Raw genomic sequence first — 20,439 nt, forward strand, 5'->3', positions numbered from 1 at the left:
GAATGACCTGCAGAGAGCTGGGACCAAAGTAACAAAGCCTACCATCAGTAACACACTACGCCGCCAGGGACTCAAATCCTGCAGTGCCAGACGTGTCCCCCTGCTTAAGCCAGTACATGTCCAGGCCCGTCTGAAGTTTGCTAGAGTGCATTTGGATGATCCAGAAGAGGATTGGGAGAATGTCATATGGTCAGATGAAACCAAAATAGAACTTTTTGGTTAACTCAACTCGTCGTGTTTGGAGGACAAAGAATGCTGAGTTGCATCCAAAGAACACCATACCTACTGTGAAGCATGGGGGTGGAAACATCATGCTTTGGGGCTGTTTTTCTGCAAAGGGACCAGGACGACTGATCCGTGTAAAAGGAAAGAATGAATGGGGCCATGTATCGTGAGATTTTGAGTGAAAACCTCCTTCCATCAGCAAGGGCATTGAAGATGAAACGTGGCTGGGTCTTTCAGCATGACAATGATCCCAAACACACCCCCGGGCAACGAAGGAGTGGCTTCGTAAGAAGCATTTCAAGGTCCTGGAGTGGCCTAGCCAGTCTCCAGATCTCAACCCCATAGAAAATCTTTGGAGGGAGTTGAAAGTCCGTGTTGCCCAGCGACAGCCCCAAAACATCACTGCTCTAGAGGAGATCTGCATGGAGGAATGGGCCAAAATACCAGCAACCGTGTGTGAAAACCTTGTGAAGACTTACAGAAAACGTTTGACCTGTGTCATTGCCAACAAAGGGTATATAACAAAGTATTGAGAAACTTTTGTTATTGACCAAATACTTATTTTCCACCATAATTTGCAGATAAATTCATTAGAGGAAAAACAAAAAGAAATGGAGAAACATATTCAAGAAAGATCAAGTGTAATATATTATAAAAATAAAGCAAACTGGATGGAATATGGGGAAAAATGCACCAAATTATTTTTTAATCTTCAACATAGAAATGCTACCAAAAAGAATGTAATGAAATTGGTTACAATCGACGGAGTAACCCATGATTCACCAAATTATATTTTGAAGGAGGAAACAAGGTACTTTAAGCATATGTTTTCGTTGCAGTCGCCTCCATCTCCTCTAACTGAAGCTAATTGTAGAGATTTTTTTCTATTGATAATGTAAAATTAACAGCCAAACAGAAAGACTCATGTGAAGGTGAAATTACAGAGGAGGAACTTCTGGATGCAATTAAATACTTTAAGTCTGGGAAAACTCCAGGGTTGGATGGCATACCAGTCGAAGTATACCAAACCTTTTTTGATATACTAAGAGGACCGCTATTAGCATGTTTTAACCACTCCTATGTAAATGGTCGATTATCTGACACTCAAGAAGAAGGTCTGATCTCATTATTACTGAAACAGGATACAAGTGGAAAATATAAAGATCCAGTCCATTTAAAAAAATTGGAGGCCCCTTACACTTCAGTCTTGTGATGCAAAATGTATAGGGCATAGAATTAAAAAGGTATTGTCGGATATTATTCATTCTAATCAGACAGGTATTTTACATGGAAGATACATTGGAGATAATTTAAGGCAAGTATTGGAAACAATAGAACAGGCCTGCTATTCATAGCAGACTTCGAAAAGGCATTTGGTAAAGTACGACTGGGGTTTATATATAAATGCCTGGAGCATTTCAATTTTGGTGAATCTCTTTATAAATTGGGTCAAAATCATGTATATTAACCCTAGGTGCAAAATAGTAAATAATGGCTATTTCTCAGAAAGTTTTAAACTGTCAAGAGGAGTGAAACAAGGTTGTCCACTATCGGCATATCTATTTATTGTGGCCATCGAGATGTTAGCTATTAAAATCAGATCCAACAATATCAGGGGATTAGAAATCCAGGGCTTAAAAACAAAGGTATCATTGTACGCTGATGATTCATGTTTTCTTTTAAATCCACAACTAGAATCACTCCGCAGCCTCATAGAGGATCTAGATAAATTTTCTAACCTCTCTGGATTACAACCAAATTATGACAAATGTACTATATTACGTATTGGATCAATAAAAAATAAAAAATTTACATTGCCATGTAGTTTACCAATAAAATGGCCTGATGGTGATGTGGATATACTCGGAATACATATCCCAAAGGAAATAAATGATCTCACTTTAATAAATTATAATAGAAAGTTAGCAAAAATAGATAAGATATTGCTACCATGGAAAGGTGGGTGCCTATCAATTTGTGGAAAAATCACCCTGATTAAACTCTTTAGTATTATCCCAGTTTACCTATTTGCTTATGGTCTTGCCTAAGCCTAGCGAACAGTTTTTTAAATTATATGAGAAAGAAATATTCCATTTTATTTGGAACGGCAAGCCAGACAAAATTAAACAGGCCTATTTATATAATGAATATGAATTCGGAGGACAGAAACTTTAAATATTAAAGCATTAGACCTATCACTAAAAGCTTCAGTCATACAAAAGTTATACTTAAATCCGAACTGGTTCTCTAGCAAATTAGTAAGATTGTCTCACCCCATGTTCAAGAATGGCGTTTTTCCCTTTATTCAGATTACAACCACTCACTTTCAGTTATTTGAAAAGGAAATAATCTCCCAGATATCACTATTTATAAAACAAGCCATAGAAAGTTGGTTGCAATTTCAATGTAATCCTCCAGAAACGACAGAACAAATAATGCAACAAAATTGTGGTTAAACTCAAATATACTAATTGACAAAAACATTTTTTTTTTGACAAAATGTTTAAAAAATGTATAATCTTTGTAAACGATGTCATCGGTAGGACTGGTGGAGTTATGTCGCACATGCAGCTAACAACAACATATGGAAATGTCTGCTCTACCCAAAATTACAACCAAATAATTGCAGCCTTACCGCAAAAATGGAAGAGGAAAATGGAAGGAGGAGAAAGTAAGGAACTTGTCTGTCGGCCTTGCATTAAAGAACATAATTGGTTAAGGAAAACTGTGATAAATAAAAAGGTATATCAGTTTCATTTAAGGACCAAAGGATTGACAGCCGTCCCATATAGATTGCAAAATAGTTGGGAAGAGATTTTTGACATACCGATCCCATGGCATAGTGTTTATGAACTGATACGCAAAACGACACCAGATTCAAAACTTAGAATCTTTCAATTTAAATTATTATATAAAATTCTTGCTACCAATAGAATGTTATTTATATGGGGGATACAATCTTCCCAGCTGTGCAGATTTTGCTGCGAAGAGACAGAATCATTAGATCATTTGTTTTGGTACAGTCCATTTGTAGCTTGCTTTTGGAATGGCTAAAGGATTGCAATATTTACCTGGAGCTAACCCTGCAGATAGCACTACTGGGTGATCTGAAAAGTCATAGTCAATCGATCAATAACATAATAATACTATTAGCAAAAATGTTTATTTTCAATTCACAATCTTTAGAAACAATGAGAATAGAAAGGTTCAGAACTTTTGTAAGACATCACAGTACAGTTGAAATATATATGGCAAATAGAAATCCTATATGGATGGTGTTAAAAGATAGATGGGAGGTGTTGAATGGAATTGAAGGATGGGACTAATAACAACAAACAATAACAAAATAACTAATAATGTAGGCACGCTGTGTCCATAATAAGTGTATGGGTTGTAGGTTGGGAGCTTTTGTGAAGGAGCACAGTTAGAAAGATATGGCATATAGAAGCAAACCGGATGGACATCATGAAAATGATCGGAGAGGTTGAGAGTAGAAGAAGTTCAGGAGAAAGAACAAACAAAATGTAATTACTGTAAAATTGACTGTGTCCATAAAATGTAGATAGTGGGTATGGGCTGGAAGTAGTGGCCTAGGCGTTGTTGTTTACTCCAAGTGGGGAAAGGGTGGCGGGTTTGGAAAGTAATAAAGGGGAATATATATATATATTTTTTAAAGTATGTGTATGTATGTGTGTGTATGTATGTATTGTGATGCCACGAGAGGCTACAGCTTCCAGCGGGATTGCCCAAGTAGTGCAAGGAGACCAGGTTCAACCAAAACAAGGATTTTATTAAAGGTCTTCGGCAACTAACGAAATAATAACACCATTCTGTCTCTCCCCCGAGCCCACCCTCGAGACCGTGTCTCTTCTCTTCCAAACAACTCCAGCCCATCAGCCCCTGATTGGTTTCAGCTGCGTGGGAAGATTGGCCACAGAGGGTTGGAGTTCCCGACCATACCAGCAGATGGAGCCATAGCTGTCTGGGTTTGCAGCCACCTCAGGGGGATGTAACGTCCCTCCAGGACACAGCCTCTCGTGACATCACACATCCCCCTCCTCGGGACCGACGTCCTCGTCGGGGTAAAGGCAGTGAAGAAGGCATCACGCCGGGAGAGGGCGTCCGCATTGCCGTGGTGCTTGCCAGCCTGCTCTCTCTTCAACTCCTCCACCTCTAGGACCAGGGACTCAGGCTCCTGTTGTCTCTCCTTGAGTTTCTTACTGAACGCATCAGCCTTGGTTTTAGCAGAGTTTAGCTTCTGTTGAGCAGCTTTCAGTTCCTTCTCTCTCTCTGCCTCCGCATTCTTCATCTTGTTCTCCAACACCTTGTACTTCTCCTCTGCCTTCTTCTGGACCTCCTTACTACTGCGCAGGGTCTCCTCACACTCCTCGATGGTCCTGCGCAGCCTCTCCAGCTCCTCCTGTTGCTTAGGGAAGGAGCTCTGTTGGAGTTTAGCCTGGAGGATATCTAACTCTTCTGTCTTCATGTCTAACTGTTGCTTTAACAAACGATACCTCTCAGCGGTCCCCTTCAGACCAGACAGTTCTTTGTCCAGATTCTGTAGCTCCGTCTCTGTGTCGGTCTGGGCACCTGCCCTCCCTATCAGAGCCCGGGCGGGAGTGAGTAATTCGGAGGATTGCACCGGAGCCTTCCCAGGATGAGTCTTGCCTCTCCGTTTCCGAGGTACTCGGGTTATCCTCTCCTGAGACTCTCTCCAGAGTGGGTAAAAGGCTGGGCAGTCTCGTCCAATTAGGACAGGGACGGGGAGGGAATCAACCACCCCCGCCCGTCGTGTGTATGGTTCCCCGTGTGCTGGTCATTGTAAGTTCAGTAATGGGGTATTCTCTGGTGTCCCCATGGACACAGGAAACTGGGAGGACTTTCCCCGGGGGTCAGACACGTTGGGCCCACCAAATCCTTACGCACCAGGGTGGCCCGGCTACCAGAATCCAGTAAGGCCTCCACATCATGGTGATTCACAGTTACCGGGCAGGTGGGGGGTCGATCTGGGCCGCCATCTACGACTCCCAAGAGCGAGGCAAACGGTGTGTGGGTGCTGAGCTGGAGGACTCCGCAGTGGGCATAGGTTCATCGGCTGGTTTCCCACACTGCCAGGAGATATGTCCCATCTCCCCACACCGGTAACACTGTCGAAGTTTCCCCCTCCTGGTGTACTCTTCTTGGACCCGCCTGGTTTCTGGCTCCCCCTGGAGCCGGGATAAGTCCTGACGTGGCTGGGTTCGAGACCTTGGGGGTCCTTTGGACGGGTTCTTCCCATTTGTGGTGGGGCCGCACTCCTGGGGTCTTTTCGGGAAGCATTCAGCATCTCCGCTGTGGCCTGGTACTTTTCCACAGCTTCCACGGTCAGATCAGCCGTGGTCAAGGCCTGTTGACTGATGACCCGTTTTGCCTCATAAGGCAGGGCGCGTAGGTAACGATCCACCACAACGGCCTCCACCACCGCCGCTGCTGTATTCCTCTGCGGATCCAGCCATTTCCTTGCGGTTCGGACAAGTTCATGCATCTGCGCCCGAGGAGGTTGGTCTGGTTGGAAGGTCCAACTGTGAAAGCGCTGGGCCATACCAAACTTTGTGAGTCCATATCTGCTGAGGATCTCAGACTTCAGGGCATCATAGTCAGTAACCTGGTCAGGGCCCAGGTCCCGGACAGCATTCAGCGCTTCCCGGTTAGAAAGGGGGCTAACAGACCAACCCACTGTTGCTTGGGCCAGGCTTCCCTAGTGGCCGTGGCCTCAAATGCATGCAGGTATGCCTCAATGTCATCGGTAGCTCCCATCTTAGACATAAAGTCACTTGCCTTTATTGGGCGGGTATTTTGGACCACCCTCTGTCTCTGCAACTGCAATTCCTCTGCCTTCAGAAGGTTGGCTTTCTTTTGCTCCTCCAAGAGAGCCACGTTTGCTTGCATCTGGGCTTGCTGGCCAGCAACAAGGGCTTTCAATATGTCCTCCATATCAGTCGGCGGGGAGCCTACGGCCAACTTGGAAAACTGGGTGATCAAACCTTCGGTATCCTCCTCCGACATGCACTATCAACGCTTGAGCGTGCCCGTATTCTCCACCATCTGTGATGCCACGAGAGGCTACAGCTTCCAGCGGGATTGCCCAAGTAGTGCAAGGAGACCAGGTTCAACCAAAACAAGGATTTTATTAAAGGTCTTCGGCAACTAACGAAATAATAACACCATTCTGTCTCTCCCCCGAGCCCACCCTCGAGACCGTGTCTCTTCTCTTCCAAACAACTCCAGCCCATCAGCCCCTGATTGGTTTCAGCTGCGTGGGAAGATTGGCCACAGAGGGTTGGAGTTCCCGACCATACCAGCAGATGGAGCCATAGCTGTCTGGGTTTGCAGCCACCTCAGGGGGATGTAACGTCCCTCCAGGACACAGCCTCTCGTGACATCACAGTATGTATATATATATAAAACCATGGGGGATTGGAAGTGATGCAGACAATTACATTGATGGAAGTTACAATCTATCTGCAATATTAAGCTGATCTACCCCCCAAAATTAAAAAAAGATACAGGCGTCCTTTCCAACTTCGTTGCAGGAGAGGAAGGAAACCGCTCAGTTGGGATTTCACTATGAGGCCAATGGTGACTTTAAAACAGTTACAGAGTTTTAATGGCTGGGTTAGGGTTATAGGACAAAACTGAGGATGGACCAACAACATTGTAGTTACTTCAAAATACTAACCTAATTGACAGCATGAAAAGAAGGAAGCCTGTACAGAATGAAAGATTCCAAAACATGCATCCTATTTGCAACAAGGCACTAAAGTAATACTGCAAAAATGCCCTTTTTGCCCAGAATACAAAGTGTTATGTTTTGGGCAAATCCAATCCAACACATTACTGAGTCCACTCTCCATATTCTCAAGTATCGTGGTGGCTGCATCATGTTATGGGTATGCTTGTAATCATTAAGGACTGGGGACTTATTCAGGATAAAAAATAAACGTATTGGAGCTAAGCACAGGAAAAATCATAGAGGAAAACCTGGTTCAGTCTGCTTTCCACTGGCACTGTGAGATTAATTCACCTTTTAGCAGGACAATAACCTAAAACACAAGGCCAAAACTATACTGGAGTTGCTTACCAAAAAGACAGTGAATGTTCCAGAGTGGCCTAATTATAGTTTTGACTTAAATCTACTTGAAAATCTATGGCAGGACCTGAAAATGTTTATCTAGCAATGATCAACAACCAGTTTGACAGAGCTTGAAGAATTTTGAAAAGAATAATGGGCAAATGTTGCACAATCCAGGTGCGGGTAGAAACACCCAGAAAGACTCACAGCTGTAATCGCTGCCAAAGGCGCAAAATATTGACTCGGGTGTGAATACTTCCGTAAATGAGAGATTTCTGTATTTTAATTTTCAATAAATTAGCAAACATTTCTAAAAACATGTTTTCACTTTGTCATTATGGGGTATTGTGTGTAGATGGGTGAGGGGGAAAACATCGATTTAATAAATTTTGAATTCAGGCTGTAACACAACAAAATGTGGAATAAGTCAAGGTGTATGAATACTTTCTGAAGGCACTGTATAACCAAGTTTCATGATTTATGAATGGCAAAGATGGACTTTATTCAGTCAGTTCGCCACCTTTTATAAACTAGTCAACACTTGCTGTTCAGTTGTCAATCAAAGCACAGCAAATAGCCTATGCGCCACGACTCCGCGTGGTTAAGTGGATTTCGACTCATGGTTACCACAAATACTCTCCCTGTAATGAAAAAACGATTTCAACCAACCACAGAGCATACAATTTGTCCCAGGAGGCGGGACAGACAGCAGACTGCATTTCCCTGTCATCATTCGCTTTGTGACTGACATGCGCCTGCCTATCTTATCAATAGATCACTAGAAGATGCATATTGTTTATTCTAGCGGGAGAGGGCTCCCACTAGAATGGTTAATATGAAGTGGAAAAAATTGCAAGCGGATAATTTGTCTGTAACGGTCTGATTTTAGCCGACGGCTGGAGCTAATGAAAAACACTGCCATATTAAAAATCTGATCTATTGAATTCTCCATTTGGTCTATTTATAGGGAACTTCATTTAAAGCTGCAATACGTAACTTTTTGGGCAACCCTGCCCACATTAACGTAGACAGTTATAGATCTGTCATTCTCTCTGAAAGCAAGTCTAAGAAGTGGTAGATCTGTTCTATATGTGCTATTTCTATGCTTCCCGTTATTAAGTTTAGTTTTTCCGTCTTTTACTTTCGGTTTTGTACACCAGCTGAAAATACAATATTTTTGGTTATTGAAAAAATATTTCACAGTGGTTTAGATGGTACAATGATTCTCTACACTTGCTTGCTTTGTCACATATAAACTGAAATTAGACATACTATTATAATTTTAGCAAGCAGGAAATGGCGGAGTGATTTCTGCAATTGCACCTTTAATATAACAGGCTTTTAAAATTCTATATTGTTACAGGCACTATTTTCGTGGAACAACCCAAGTATTTTCTCTCGTTCCAGGTATGCGTACCAGTTTTTCGGGAGTGCCGCCCCCATCATGACCAACCCCCCGATGGAGGTGAAGAGGAACATGGAGGTGTTCCTGCCCCAGTCGTACTGTGCCTTTGACTTTGCCGCTCTGCCTCACCAACTCCAGGACACCTTCCTCAGGTGTCTGTCACATTCTAGAGGAATACGTGAAGCATGCTCTTTTAGGGGCTTGTTGATGGTTGTGCCTACTTGCTTCATTGTGCCAAAGGGGTGTTTTTGACCTAGCACTAATCAATGGCTTGATGATGAGTTGGTTAGTTGAATCAAGTGTGTTAGTGTTATGGCAAAAACTAAAATGTGCACTCCTTAGGGTCCCCAGGATCAGGGGCCTCATTTATCAAAAGTGCGTGCGCACAAAAACACACTCTAAACCTTGCGTATGCCATTTTTCCACGAAGGTTAGTATTTATCCATTTTGAACTTGAAGGAAGTGTGCGTATCTCCACGTACAGCTCAGGCCTTCTAGTGGTTGATCAATTGTATTGCAAGCAAATATTGTTATTTTGGGGGAAATGTAAGTGTCTTTGAATTATAATAATGTTAACGGATGCATTTGCTGTTGGTAAGGAGATTGCATAGCAGCATGTAGTCTAATATGTTTCTTTTACTTTTATTATATAGGCCTAAATCATAATCCTATTGCAGGACTGGTTTATTCCCGCTACACAACACATATTAGGCTCCAATTTATCCATCGCTCATTCAATAGCCAAGCATGCTCGAAAGTAAATAGACCGCTAACCTGTTTGACGGTATGGGTAGGCTACAGTATTGCTATGCGATAGGAGCTTGACATCATAGCCTATTTGATCTCAGAGCCTATACCAAGACAGGAGATAATCATAATCGTCTATTGATGAACATAATATTGAACAAACATTTGTATTTTACATAGGAGTGTTGTCTGTAGCATGTACTTTCAACATTTTAGAATTAGGGATGCAATTTTCGGTCAATTTTGCTGCCAACTAACAGACCCTCATTGACCGGTCAACAAACAGTAAAACATTTCCCAAACAGTAAAATGAGGTGACCAACAGAAAATACTATGCATGCATGCAAGGAATGGACATTTTCCATTAAGAGCTTAATGAAAAAATGCAGCAATAGAAAACACTGTTGTAAACAGCACTCCTAATGCGAGCGGTTCCATATGTGACAGATGGAAATCTTGGTTAGAAATTTAGAGGGGTAATCTAGTAGCAACAACTAGGATGGGTTGCTAATATGACTAGGATTGTGCTTTTGGCTACTGGACAATGAAAGCAAGTTGATATGAAAACCAATAGAACAGGAGAAAAATGCTGGTTAATGGCATGAAGAAGTCATTATAAAATAATTGCCTCCCACATTTCAGTGGTTGGATTTTGGCTAGGCTACTTTGAAGCAAAGTTAGACATTCCTCATTATTTGAAGTAAAGTCAAATGTTCAGGTTTCAAACAATTATACTGCCTCAAGCTCACATTGCAATGTGATGGGTGACGCAGTGATATCCTGCCTACCATTGACTATAGCCTATGCACTCGAATGGCGAATGGGAGGCGTTGAGATTGAGAAATAAAAATAGTAGCTATTTTTAATCGTGGCCATCTACAGTTTTTACCATGCAATTTGCATTTAGAATTGTTATTTGTTGCGCAATGACTGGGCTTATAAAAGTACCTATTTCACTCCAGTACTTGCCGATTAAACTCGACTCCACGATTTACGATGGGGTTGAGCGGCAACTAGCGTAGGCAGACTGGAGCTCAGACATCACATAAAATTAACGTTTCAGCACCCAAAGAATAGCCCGCAATTACACACAACATTGGGGAATGTAGCGTTCTCCTGGCATCTGCCAAACCCAGATTCGTCCGTCAGACTACCAGATGGTGAAGCGTGATTCATCACTCCAGAGAACGTGTGGCATTGCGCATAGTGTTCTTAGGCTTGTGTGCGGCTGCTCGGCCATGGAAACCCATATCATGAACCTCCCGACGAACAGTTCTTGTGCTGACGTTGCTTCCAGAGGCAGTTTGGACTCGGTAATGAGTGTTGCAACCGAGGACAGACTTTTTTGTTACGCGCAAAACGCTTCAGCATTCGGTGGTCCCGTTCTGTGAACTTGTGTGTCCTACCACTTCGCGGCTGAGCCGCTGTTGCTCCTAGATGTTTCCACTTCACAATAACAGCACTTACAGTTGACTGGGGCAGCTCTAGCAGGGCAGAAATTTGACGAACTGACTTGTTGAAAAGGTGGTATCCTATGATGGTGCCACGTTGAAAGTCACTGAGATCTTCAGTAAGGCAATTCTACTGCCAATGTTTGTCTATGGAAATTGCATGGCTGTGTGCTCGATTTTATACACCTGTCAGCAACAAGTGTGGCTGAAATAGCCAAATCGACTATTTTGAAGGGGTGTCCACATACTTTTGCGTGTGTATGTATATATATAATTCCACTAAATAATGTAAATTATCCTATAGACCGATAAGTATGACGGTCAAATTTATTTTTGGCTTTGACGGCTAAATGATTAATGGTTAACCGTTAACATCCCTAGTTCGAATAGACAATGAATCTTGCAGAATGTGTGGCCAGTGTTTGGTACTTGTTTGAAAAAGTCTCTACAGAAATGTGATTACATTTGCCATTGTGCTTTCTTTTAGAAACTGTCATGGCCCAATTTCCAACATTTTCAAATCATACAGCATTTTTGCTACAATAAAAGGTGAATGGAGGGTATTTTCCAGGTGGGGTTGTGATGCTTGTTCACAAGCACACATGTATAGTATGGCTCTGATTTATCATTGAAAACATCCGTATATGTTGCCTGCAACAGTTTGATAAATCCCAATCATTTGCTGCGCATTCAAATCCAAGAATCTCCACGTACTCCAGAATTGTTAATTAAATTTAGTACACATGGTTGATAAATGAGGCCCCAGGATTGGGAAACACTGTAGCTCGTTGATGATTGTCTACTTGTTTCATTTTGCTTGTGTACAGGTAAGACAACTCAAGGTTTCTTTGATTTACAGTGCCTTCAGAAAGGACTCAGACCCCTTAACTTTTTCCGTATTTTGTTACATTACAGCCTTATTCTAAAATTGATTTTTTTTAAATTATCCTCAGCAATCTAAACACAATACCCCATAACGACAAAGCGAAAACAGGTTTTTAGAAATGTTTGCAAATGTATTCAAAATAAAAAACATAAATACCTTATTTACATAAGTATTCAGACCCTTTGCTATGAGACTTGAACTTGAGCTCAGGTGCATCCTGTTTCCATTGATCATCCTTGAGATGTTTCTACAACTTGATTGGAGTCCACTTGTGGTAAATTCAATTGATTGGACATGATTTGGAAAGGCACACACCTTCCTATATAAGGTCCCACAGTTGACAGTGCATGTCAGAGCAAAAACCAAGCAATGAGGTCGAAGGAATTGTCCGGAGAGCTCCGAGACAGGATTGTGTCGAGACTCAGATCTGGGGAATGGTACCAAAACATTTCTGCAGCGTTGAAGGTCCCCAAGAACACAGTGGCCTATATCATTCTTAAATGGAATAAATTTAGAACCACCAAGACTCTTCCTAGAGCTGGCCGCCCGGGCAAACTGAGCAATCGGGGGAGAAGGGCCTTGGTCAGGGAGGTCACCAAGAACCCGATGGTCACTCTGACAGAGCTCTAGAGTTCCTCTGTTGAGATGGGAGAAACTTCCAGAAAGACAACAATTTCTGCAGCAGTCCACCAATTAGGCCTTTATGGTAGAGTGGCCAGACGGAAGCCACTCCTCAGTAAAAGGCACATGACAGCCCACTTGGAGTTTGCCAAAAGGCACCTAAAGACTCTCAGACCATGAAAAACAAGATTCTCTGATGAAACCAAGATTGAACTCTTTGGCCTGAATGCCAAGCGTCACATCTGGAGGAAACCTGGCACCATCCCTACGGTGAAGCATGGTGGTGGCAGCATCATGCTGTGGGGATGTTTTTCAGTGGCAGGGACTGGGAGACTAGTCAGGATTGAGGGAAAGATGAACGGAGGAAAGTACAGAGAAACCTGCTCCTGAGCGCTCAGGACCTCAGACTGGGGCGAAGGTTCACCTTCCAACAGGACAACAACCCTAAGCACACAGTCAAGACAACGCAGGAGTGGCTTTGGGACAAATCTCTGAATGTCCTTGAGTGGCCCAGCCAGAGCCCAGACTTGAACCCGATCTAACATCTCTGGAGAGACCTGAAAATAGCTGTGCAGCAACGCTCCCCATCCAACCTGACAGAGCTTGAGAGAATCTACAGAGAAGAATGGGAGAACCTCCCCAAATACAGGTGTGTGTGCCAAGCTTGTAGCGTCATACCCAAGAAGACTCGATGCTGTAATCGCTGCCAAAGGTGATTCAATAAAGTACTGAGTAAAGGTTCCGAATACTGATTTTAAATGTGATATTTTATGTTTTTATGTTTAATAAATTAGCTAAAATGTATAAAAACCTGTTTTTGCTTTGTCATTATGGAGTATTGTGTGTAGATTGAGGAGGAAAAAAAACAATTTAAACCGTTTTAGAATAAGGCTGTAACAAAATGTGGAACAAGTCAAGGGGTCTGAATACTTTCTGAAGGCACTGTAAATACCCATTAATGTACACCTTTTTAAGGGGAAACTTCACCCTGGAGCCCACCAGAGGTTCTATACCCACTGTGCTGGGGCGGCATGTAGCCTGGCGGGTAGGAGCGTTGGGTCAGGCAGCCTGGCGGGTAGGAGCGTTGGGCCAGTAACCGAAAGGTTGCTGGATCGAATCCCCGAGCAGACAAGGTCAAATCTGTCGTTCTGCCCCTGAGCAATGCAGTTAACCCACTGTTCCCCGGGCTCCGTGGATGTCTATTAAGGCAGCCCCCCGCACCTCTGATTCAGAGGGGTTGGGTTAAATGCGGGAGACACATTTCAGTTGAATGCATTCAGTTATACAACTGACTAGGTATCTCCCTTAACCTTGTTAATGGATTTTTCTCATTGGTGTAGGGTGCCCCTAGTGGTGGAGGTGTGGCACAAAAATCCCAGCTCCAGAGACATTCTCCTGGGCACGGCCAGCATTCAGCTGTCCCACCTCCTGACTGCAGAGAAGAGCCGCTTCCTGGGCCCCACGGGCCAGCATCACTGGAGGCAGACCTTCTCCGAGAGGATCCAAGTCATAAAGGCCCAAGGGTACAGTCCTGTCTCTGTCATGCTACAAATAGAGACTCTTGGAAGATAGTGAGGGAAAAAAGTATTTGATCCCCTGCTGATTTTGTACGTTTGCCCACTGACAAAGACATGATCAGTCTATAATTTTAATGGTATGTTTATTTGAACAGTGAGAGACAGAATAACAACAACAAAATCCAGAAAATGCATGTAAAAAATGTTATAAATTGATTTGCATTTTAATGAGGGAAATAAGTATTTGACCCCTCTGCAAAACATTACTTAGTACTTGGTGGAAAAACCCTTGTTGGCAATCAGAGGTCAGACGTTTCTTGTAGTTGGCCACCAGGTTTGCACACATCTCAGGAGGGTTTTGTCCCACTCCTCTTTGCAGATCTTCTACAAGTCATTAAGGTTTCGAGGCTGACGTTTGGCAACTCGAACCTTCAGCTCCCTCCACAGATTTTCTATGGGATTAAGGTCTGGAGACTGGCTAGCCAACTCCAGGACCTTAATGTGCTTCTTCTTGAGGCACTCCTTTGTTGCCTTGGCCGTGTGTTTTGGGTCATTGTTATGCTGGAATACCCATCCACGACCCATTTTCAATGCCCTGGCTGAGGGAAGGAGGTTCCCACCCAAGATTTGACGGTACATGGCCCTGTCCATCGTCCCTTTGATGCGGTGAAGTTGTCCTGTCCCCTTAGCAGAAAAACATCCCCAAAGCGTAATGTTTCCACCTCCATGTTTGACGGTGGGGATGGTGTTCTTGGGGTCATAGGCAGCATTCCTCCTCCAAACACGGCGAGTTGAGTTGATGGCAAAGAGCTCGATTTTGGTCTCATCTGACCACAACACTTTCACCCAGTTCTCCTCTGAATCATTCAGATGTACATTGGCAAACTTCAGATGGGCCTGTATATGTGCTTTCTTGAGCAGGGGGACCTTGCGGGCGCTGCAGGATTTCAGTCCTTCACGGCGTGGTGTGTTACCAATTGTTTTCTTGGTGACTATGGTCCCAGCTGCCTTGAGATCATTGACAAGATCCTCCCGTGTAGTTCTGGGCTGATTCCTCACCGTTCTCATGATCATTGCAACTCCACGAGGTGAGATCTTGCATGGAGCCCCAGGCCGAGGGAGATTTGACAGTTATTTTGTGCTTCTTCCATTTGCGAATAATCGCACCAAGTGTTGTCACCTTCTCACCAAACTGCTTGGCGATGGTCTTGTAGCCCATTCCAGCCTTGTGTAGGTCTACAATCTTGTCCCTGACATCCTTGGAGAGCTCTTTGGTCTTGGCCATGGTGGAGAGTTTGGAATCTGATTGATTGATTGCTTCTGTGGACAGGTGTCTTTTGTACAGGTAACAAGCTGAGATTAGGAGCACTCCCTTTAAGAGTGTGCTCCTAATCTCAGCTCGCTACCTGTATAAAAGACACCTGGGAGCCAGAAATCGTTCTGATTGAGAGGGGGTCAAATAATTATTTCCCTCATTAAAATGCAAATCAATTTATAACAATTTTGACATGCGTTTTTCTGGATGTTTTTGTTGTTATTCTGTCTCTCACTGTTCAAATAAACCTACCATTAAAATTATAGACTGATCATTTCTTTGTCAGTGGGCAAACGTACAAAATCAGCAGGGGATCAAATATTATTTTCCCTCACTGTATTATCATCAGTAGTCAAGTCATGTGTGGCTGCAGTTCTATGTATGCTTGCTAGATGGCACCCTTGACTGCCTCTTGACTGCTTGGTTGAGCTAGTGTTAGTACGGTGTGAAACAACTTGTGTGTGTGTGTCTCCTTCCACAGGCCCAGTGAAACGGTGGCTGACCTGTACTACGTCACAACCCTGGAGGACCTTGGTTTAGTCAAGGTCCAAGATATCCTCATATCCGAGTCCTCCCAGGTACAATGTGCCACATGCTGTATGTTTGTACCTGAGTTGATGCTTTTTGATTTGTGGACAACTAATACTGTAATTTACCACTTGAGCTGTAGTGTGAGAGACCAAGCGGAAGTCCAGGGCACATATTCTATTATTATTATCTCAAGAGTAGGTCTCCCCTGCCCATGTAATCAGATTCATTCTAATTTAAAAACCCAAACTGATCCTGGATCAGCACTTCTACTCAGAGACCCTTTGTGAATAAGGGACTGGTCAAGGCCCATATTTATAAAGTGTCTCACAGTAGAAGGGCGGATCCAGGTTCAGTTTAGCCTTTTAGATCATAATATATAATATGATCTTGTATTGTGACAGAATGGGAATCCTGTGGCACAGAAGACGGTGCCAGCTCCGCAACCAGCTCCTCCCAGCAATGCAGGTGGAGTCCCCCGCGAGACGCTGGAGTACAGGGCTGCCCTGGAGCTGGAGATGTGGAAGGAGATGCAGGAGGATCTCTTCGATGACCAGGTGGCTATACTGCAGTGAATGTGTTATTGAAGTAGTTCCATTGATGCCTTTTTGTTTTTGTACAAAGGTGTGTGTGTGTGTGTGTGTGTTTGTGTGTGTGTGTGTGTGTGCGCGCACCGTCCTCAGCTGAAGAAGAAAGAGCTGGGCCACATGCAGGCGCTGGCCGAGGAATGGAAGAAGAGGGATCGGGAGCGCGAGTCTCTGGTCAGAAAGAAGGTGCACAATTACTGCAAGAGCTACAATAACTGCCTTTACTGATTACAACACCTCAACAATGATTCTGTAATGTAGGAGTAGGTTGACGTTGCCCTTAGATGCTGATCCTGGGTCAGTTTTGCATTTCCCCCAGTAATGGTTAAGGTTTGGATTGGGGGAGGGGAAGATTATCCTAGATCTGTACCTAGGGGAAACTTCAATCCGGAGCATTATACTTTTCTTATGGGCGTTATGTGACAGAAGGCCCTCGTGATGTGTTCCCAGGAGGCAGAGTACAACATCTTGGAAGAGCAGCTTCAGAAGACTCTGGCTGACTTGGAGAAGAGAGAGAAGCATTTAGCCCATGCAGAAATGGAGGTTGGTTTATTTGTATTTTCACATTTCAAGGAGACCACGGGACGCACAGTGTAATGTATAGTACAGTATATATAGTCTTACAAATGTGAAACTGCACATGCACTGGGTGCAATCTGACTGCCTGATACGCACCCTGTAGTCACCTCACTGATGGAGCCGGTCTCGCTACACCTTAAATGACAGTATTCTACGTAGTGCAACTGTCCCCCAAAATAATGTAAACATTTTTCCATAGTGTTGTTCAACAGAAATCAGTTAAATTCCTGTAAAGGCAAAATACATTTAAACGACATTAAACATCAACATTTACAGACATGACATAGATGATAATGACCACATAAAACAGAGTTATAGATATAAAGTATGTAGAAAAGATAATGGAGCTATATATTTTTTGTTAAGATCATCTTTGAGAATTAACATTCACAGAAATTAAAAACTAAACAGTCCTTGAGAATCTAAAATGCCAAAAATGTCATGCATGGGGCTCGGACCCGGCTCCACAAGGGGGCAAAAGAGGGCCCCTCAGTTGAAACTTGTCCCCTCAGTTTTAGTTTTATGTCCCTATATAAAAATAGCAAAAAAGTTAAAATGATTGGGTGGCAGGTTGGCGCAAAATGTGTATCTCCCCTTCGCTGTGTCAGCACAATGGATAGAGCGTGCTGCGGTGTGTGTAGGGGGCTATGGAAAGACACTGGGGCAATTAGGTATGACTCCTTTGGGTTTCCAAAAAAAGAAGGAAAAAACAAGCTTCACTTAGTGGTCGTTCACGCAATGTCTGAGAATGCGCTGGAGGAAATTTTTTATGTCTGTGACTCACTAGTTCTTAACGAAACCAACAGTGGCTGCCCTGTACACTGGAGAAACCTTGAAAAGTCTAATGGATCAAAGGTGGACCGGACGCCTGGCTACTGTGTCAGTGGTTGTTAAAAGTTGTGAGAGCATTGTGAAGTTCCTCTGACATCGAATGCACGCGTTCGTACAACACAGAAGTAAGACTTGAGGCTACAGGGCTGCTGAAGGTGGTGACAGAGCCCGGCTTTAAGTTTATAGCCACCATGATGCACAGGATCCTCAATCTTCTCGATCCTCCAAACAAATGACTTGAGGCAAATGCAACGGATCTTAACACTGGAGTCAAAGTGGTCCGAGTGCGTCGAGAAGCTGAGGTGTGACAGAGTTCAAAGTCATTTGGGCATAGTGCAGTGCTGATGCTGTCATTGGTGAAATGTCAGAACGATTCAGCGAACCCAACAGCCAACTGGAGGAGGACCTGTGTGCCCTTGACCCATAGAGACTTTCTAGATGTGAAAAGGGTGAAACATTCGCCTTTTGTTTACTGCGTTTGTTTAGTGTTAATGTAACTAGCCTAAATGTAGATTGTGTCATGCATTTATCAATCTGATAAATTCAGTATTTTTGTTTGCATGCATGAATAACTAGGCTACAACTTTCAGCATTTAGTTCGCATTATTTTAGGAAGACAGCTGTGTGTACGACTGCATTCACATAGGCTGTTTGTAATAGGTGAATTACCCTATCTATCTTGTAGCCTATGTTCATTACCAAAACGGCCTAGCGCTGTCCATTGTGCTGATATAGAGCAGCGGAGATGGGCTACAGATTTCGCGCCAACCTGTCACTTCAAAAGCACTCAATGTTCTCGGAGTCTCGGCATATGAACATTGTTTATTGTGGTATAGCGTGATATAAGCAGAATTCAATATAATTCCAATGCAGGAACCCCAAAAAATGGTGCCCCCCTCGTCGATTTCAACTGTCCCATTAATCACTTTATCCTGGCGCTGAGACTGATGGGGCTCCCATTGATTTTGTTATAATGTTTGAGTCACTCAGATAGCATAAGAACACTGCATAAGCCATGGCAAAATGTGTAGAACTGCAAAAAAAAGTATATTGTCACATACACCGGATAGGGAACTAGCTTTAAAACTGCACTTTTTCTCTCAGCCCCATGGCAAAATGTGTAGAATTGCAGGGAATTAGCTTTAAAACAGCAACATTTTGTCTCTGTGGCCAAGAGGAGGGCCTCTAAAATTGTTGGTCGGAGACCGTGCCATTGGCCATGCCCACTACCCCCACTTGCGAACTTTGCCACCGCTGCAGAAACAAATTATTGGGGAAATACTGCATCAGGATAGAAATTATTCACCATAGGTTGAAGGTAATCACTCAGAACGGCTGTGTATTTATTGCAGTTTATCTTGCCCTCTAAGGGGTTGAGTGGACTTAAACCATGCCAGAAAAATGCACACCATAACACCACACCATAACAGAACCCTGTATCATTAACCCCAGCATCACTGCTTGTGCTTTCAGATGCAGCGCTTGCAGAGGGAGATGCGTGCTGAGCATGAGTTAAGCATGCGCAAGCTGCAGGAGAGCGGCCAGCGGCTCCGCGAGGACTGCGCTCACCAGTTGGATCTGGAGAGGTCAAGGGTCAGGCAGCTGGAGGAGGAGCATGGCAGGCAGCAACAGCAGGTAGGCGTCAGGGCGCTGGGCTGGTGAAGGGATACTAGGCTGGCCCGCTCAATGCCCCTCCCTGGGAGGGGGGGTGAGAATTGACGACGAGGTCAATGGGCCATGTCATCCCCCCCATGGACATAGTGAAATGGACAAAAAAGATAGAAGAAAGCAGGACGGGTCAGTCATTGGCACGGGTCAGACGGACACCGGGGCTGCTGCCAGGCCTCTGGCCTCTTGCAGTCTCTAAGGATACCATCAATATCTGACCAGCCGTGACCATCCAACCCCGACCTGCTGTGTTCTCTGTGTAGGCTACAGTATGCAATGAGATGTCGGTTCTTTTCAGTCCCACTCCACCCCCCCAGTATGCTCTGGATGTTTTACAGTAAAGCAGAAAATATGTCATTTTCGCTAGAATCTCTCTCTCCCTCGTCCTCCTTGCAGACAAACCCACTTACTGAAATAGTTGTCTGCCGTCTCATTTTCCCAGAAAATATCTGGACTCTCCGGCCATAACAAATCAAGCAAAGTAGGTTTCTGACATGCGGAAAGAAGGCAGTGCTGAGAAATCTGCTAGCCAGTCTGCCACGCGGCTCTATATCTTGTCTCTCCATGTCAGGAATGTGTAAACACACATTTGTCGTCCTCTGTCGGCACACACCAGAGCCCGTTTATCAGGCCTGGATCCATCCACCCTGCCTGCCAGCCCTTCCCAGCCTTCCAGCCCAGAATACCAGGCATTGTGTGTGGGGTTTGTTGCTCTGCTGCCTGCCTTGTCTAAAAGACAGACAGGAGAACATTGAGAACCGCACAATCTCAATTACGCTGGGGTTTTGGACGTCAACAAACACCAGCTAGGCTCCTTCTATGATTTCGAGGCATTTGGCATTTGTTTATTAGTCAGTGGAAGCATTGCATAGGACTCACGGCCATCAATGAAAGTTATTACCGTATAATGTATTATTCATGTTTGTGGTTTGCGCTCCTAGCCAAGTGTCAAATTGACAATGAGTCAT

At 43.9% G+C, this 20,439-nt stretch overlaps 1 protein-coding gene across 1 annotated transcript in view; it reads left to right on the forward strand.

The window, feature by feature from the left end:
- LOC121584617 (centrosomal protein of 120 kDa) overlaps positions 1–20,439 on the forward strand; it is a 69,985-nt gene that overhangs the window by 31,193 nt on the left and 18,353 nt on the right. Inside the window, exons 10-16 of the mRNA XM_041900607.2 lie at positions 8,744–8,893; positions 13,787–13,969; positions 15,760–15,856; positions 16,211–16,363; positions 16,490–16,579; positions 16,844–16,936; positions 19,277–19,438. Coding sequence (XP_041756541.2) covers positions 8,744–8,893; positions 13,787–13,969; positions 15,760–15,856; positions 16,211–16,363; positions 16,490–16,579; positions 16,844–16,936; positions 19,277–19,438 — 928 coding nt within the window. The remainder of the gene's footprint in view (positions 1–8,743; positions 8,894–13,786; positions 13,970–15,759; positions 15,857–16,210; positions 16,364–16,489; positions 16,580–16,843; positions 16,937–19,276; positions 19,439–20,439) is intronic.

This window comes from Coregonus clupeaformis, chromosome 16, assembly GCF_020615455.1.
Source record: "Coregonus clupeaformis isolate EN_2021a chromosome 16, ASM2061545v1, whole genome shotgun sequence".
NCBI classification, from domain to species: domain Eukaryota; kingdom Metazoa; phylum Chordata; class Actinopteri; order Salmoniformes; family Salmonidae; genus Coregonus; species Coregonus clupeaformis.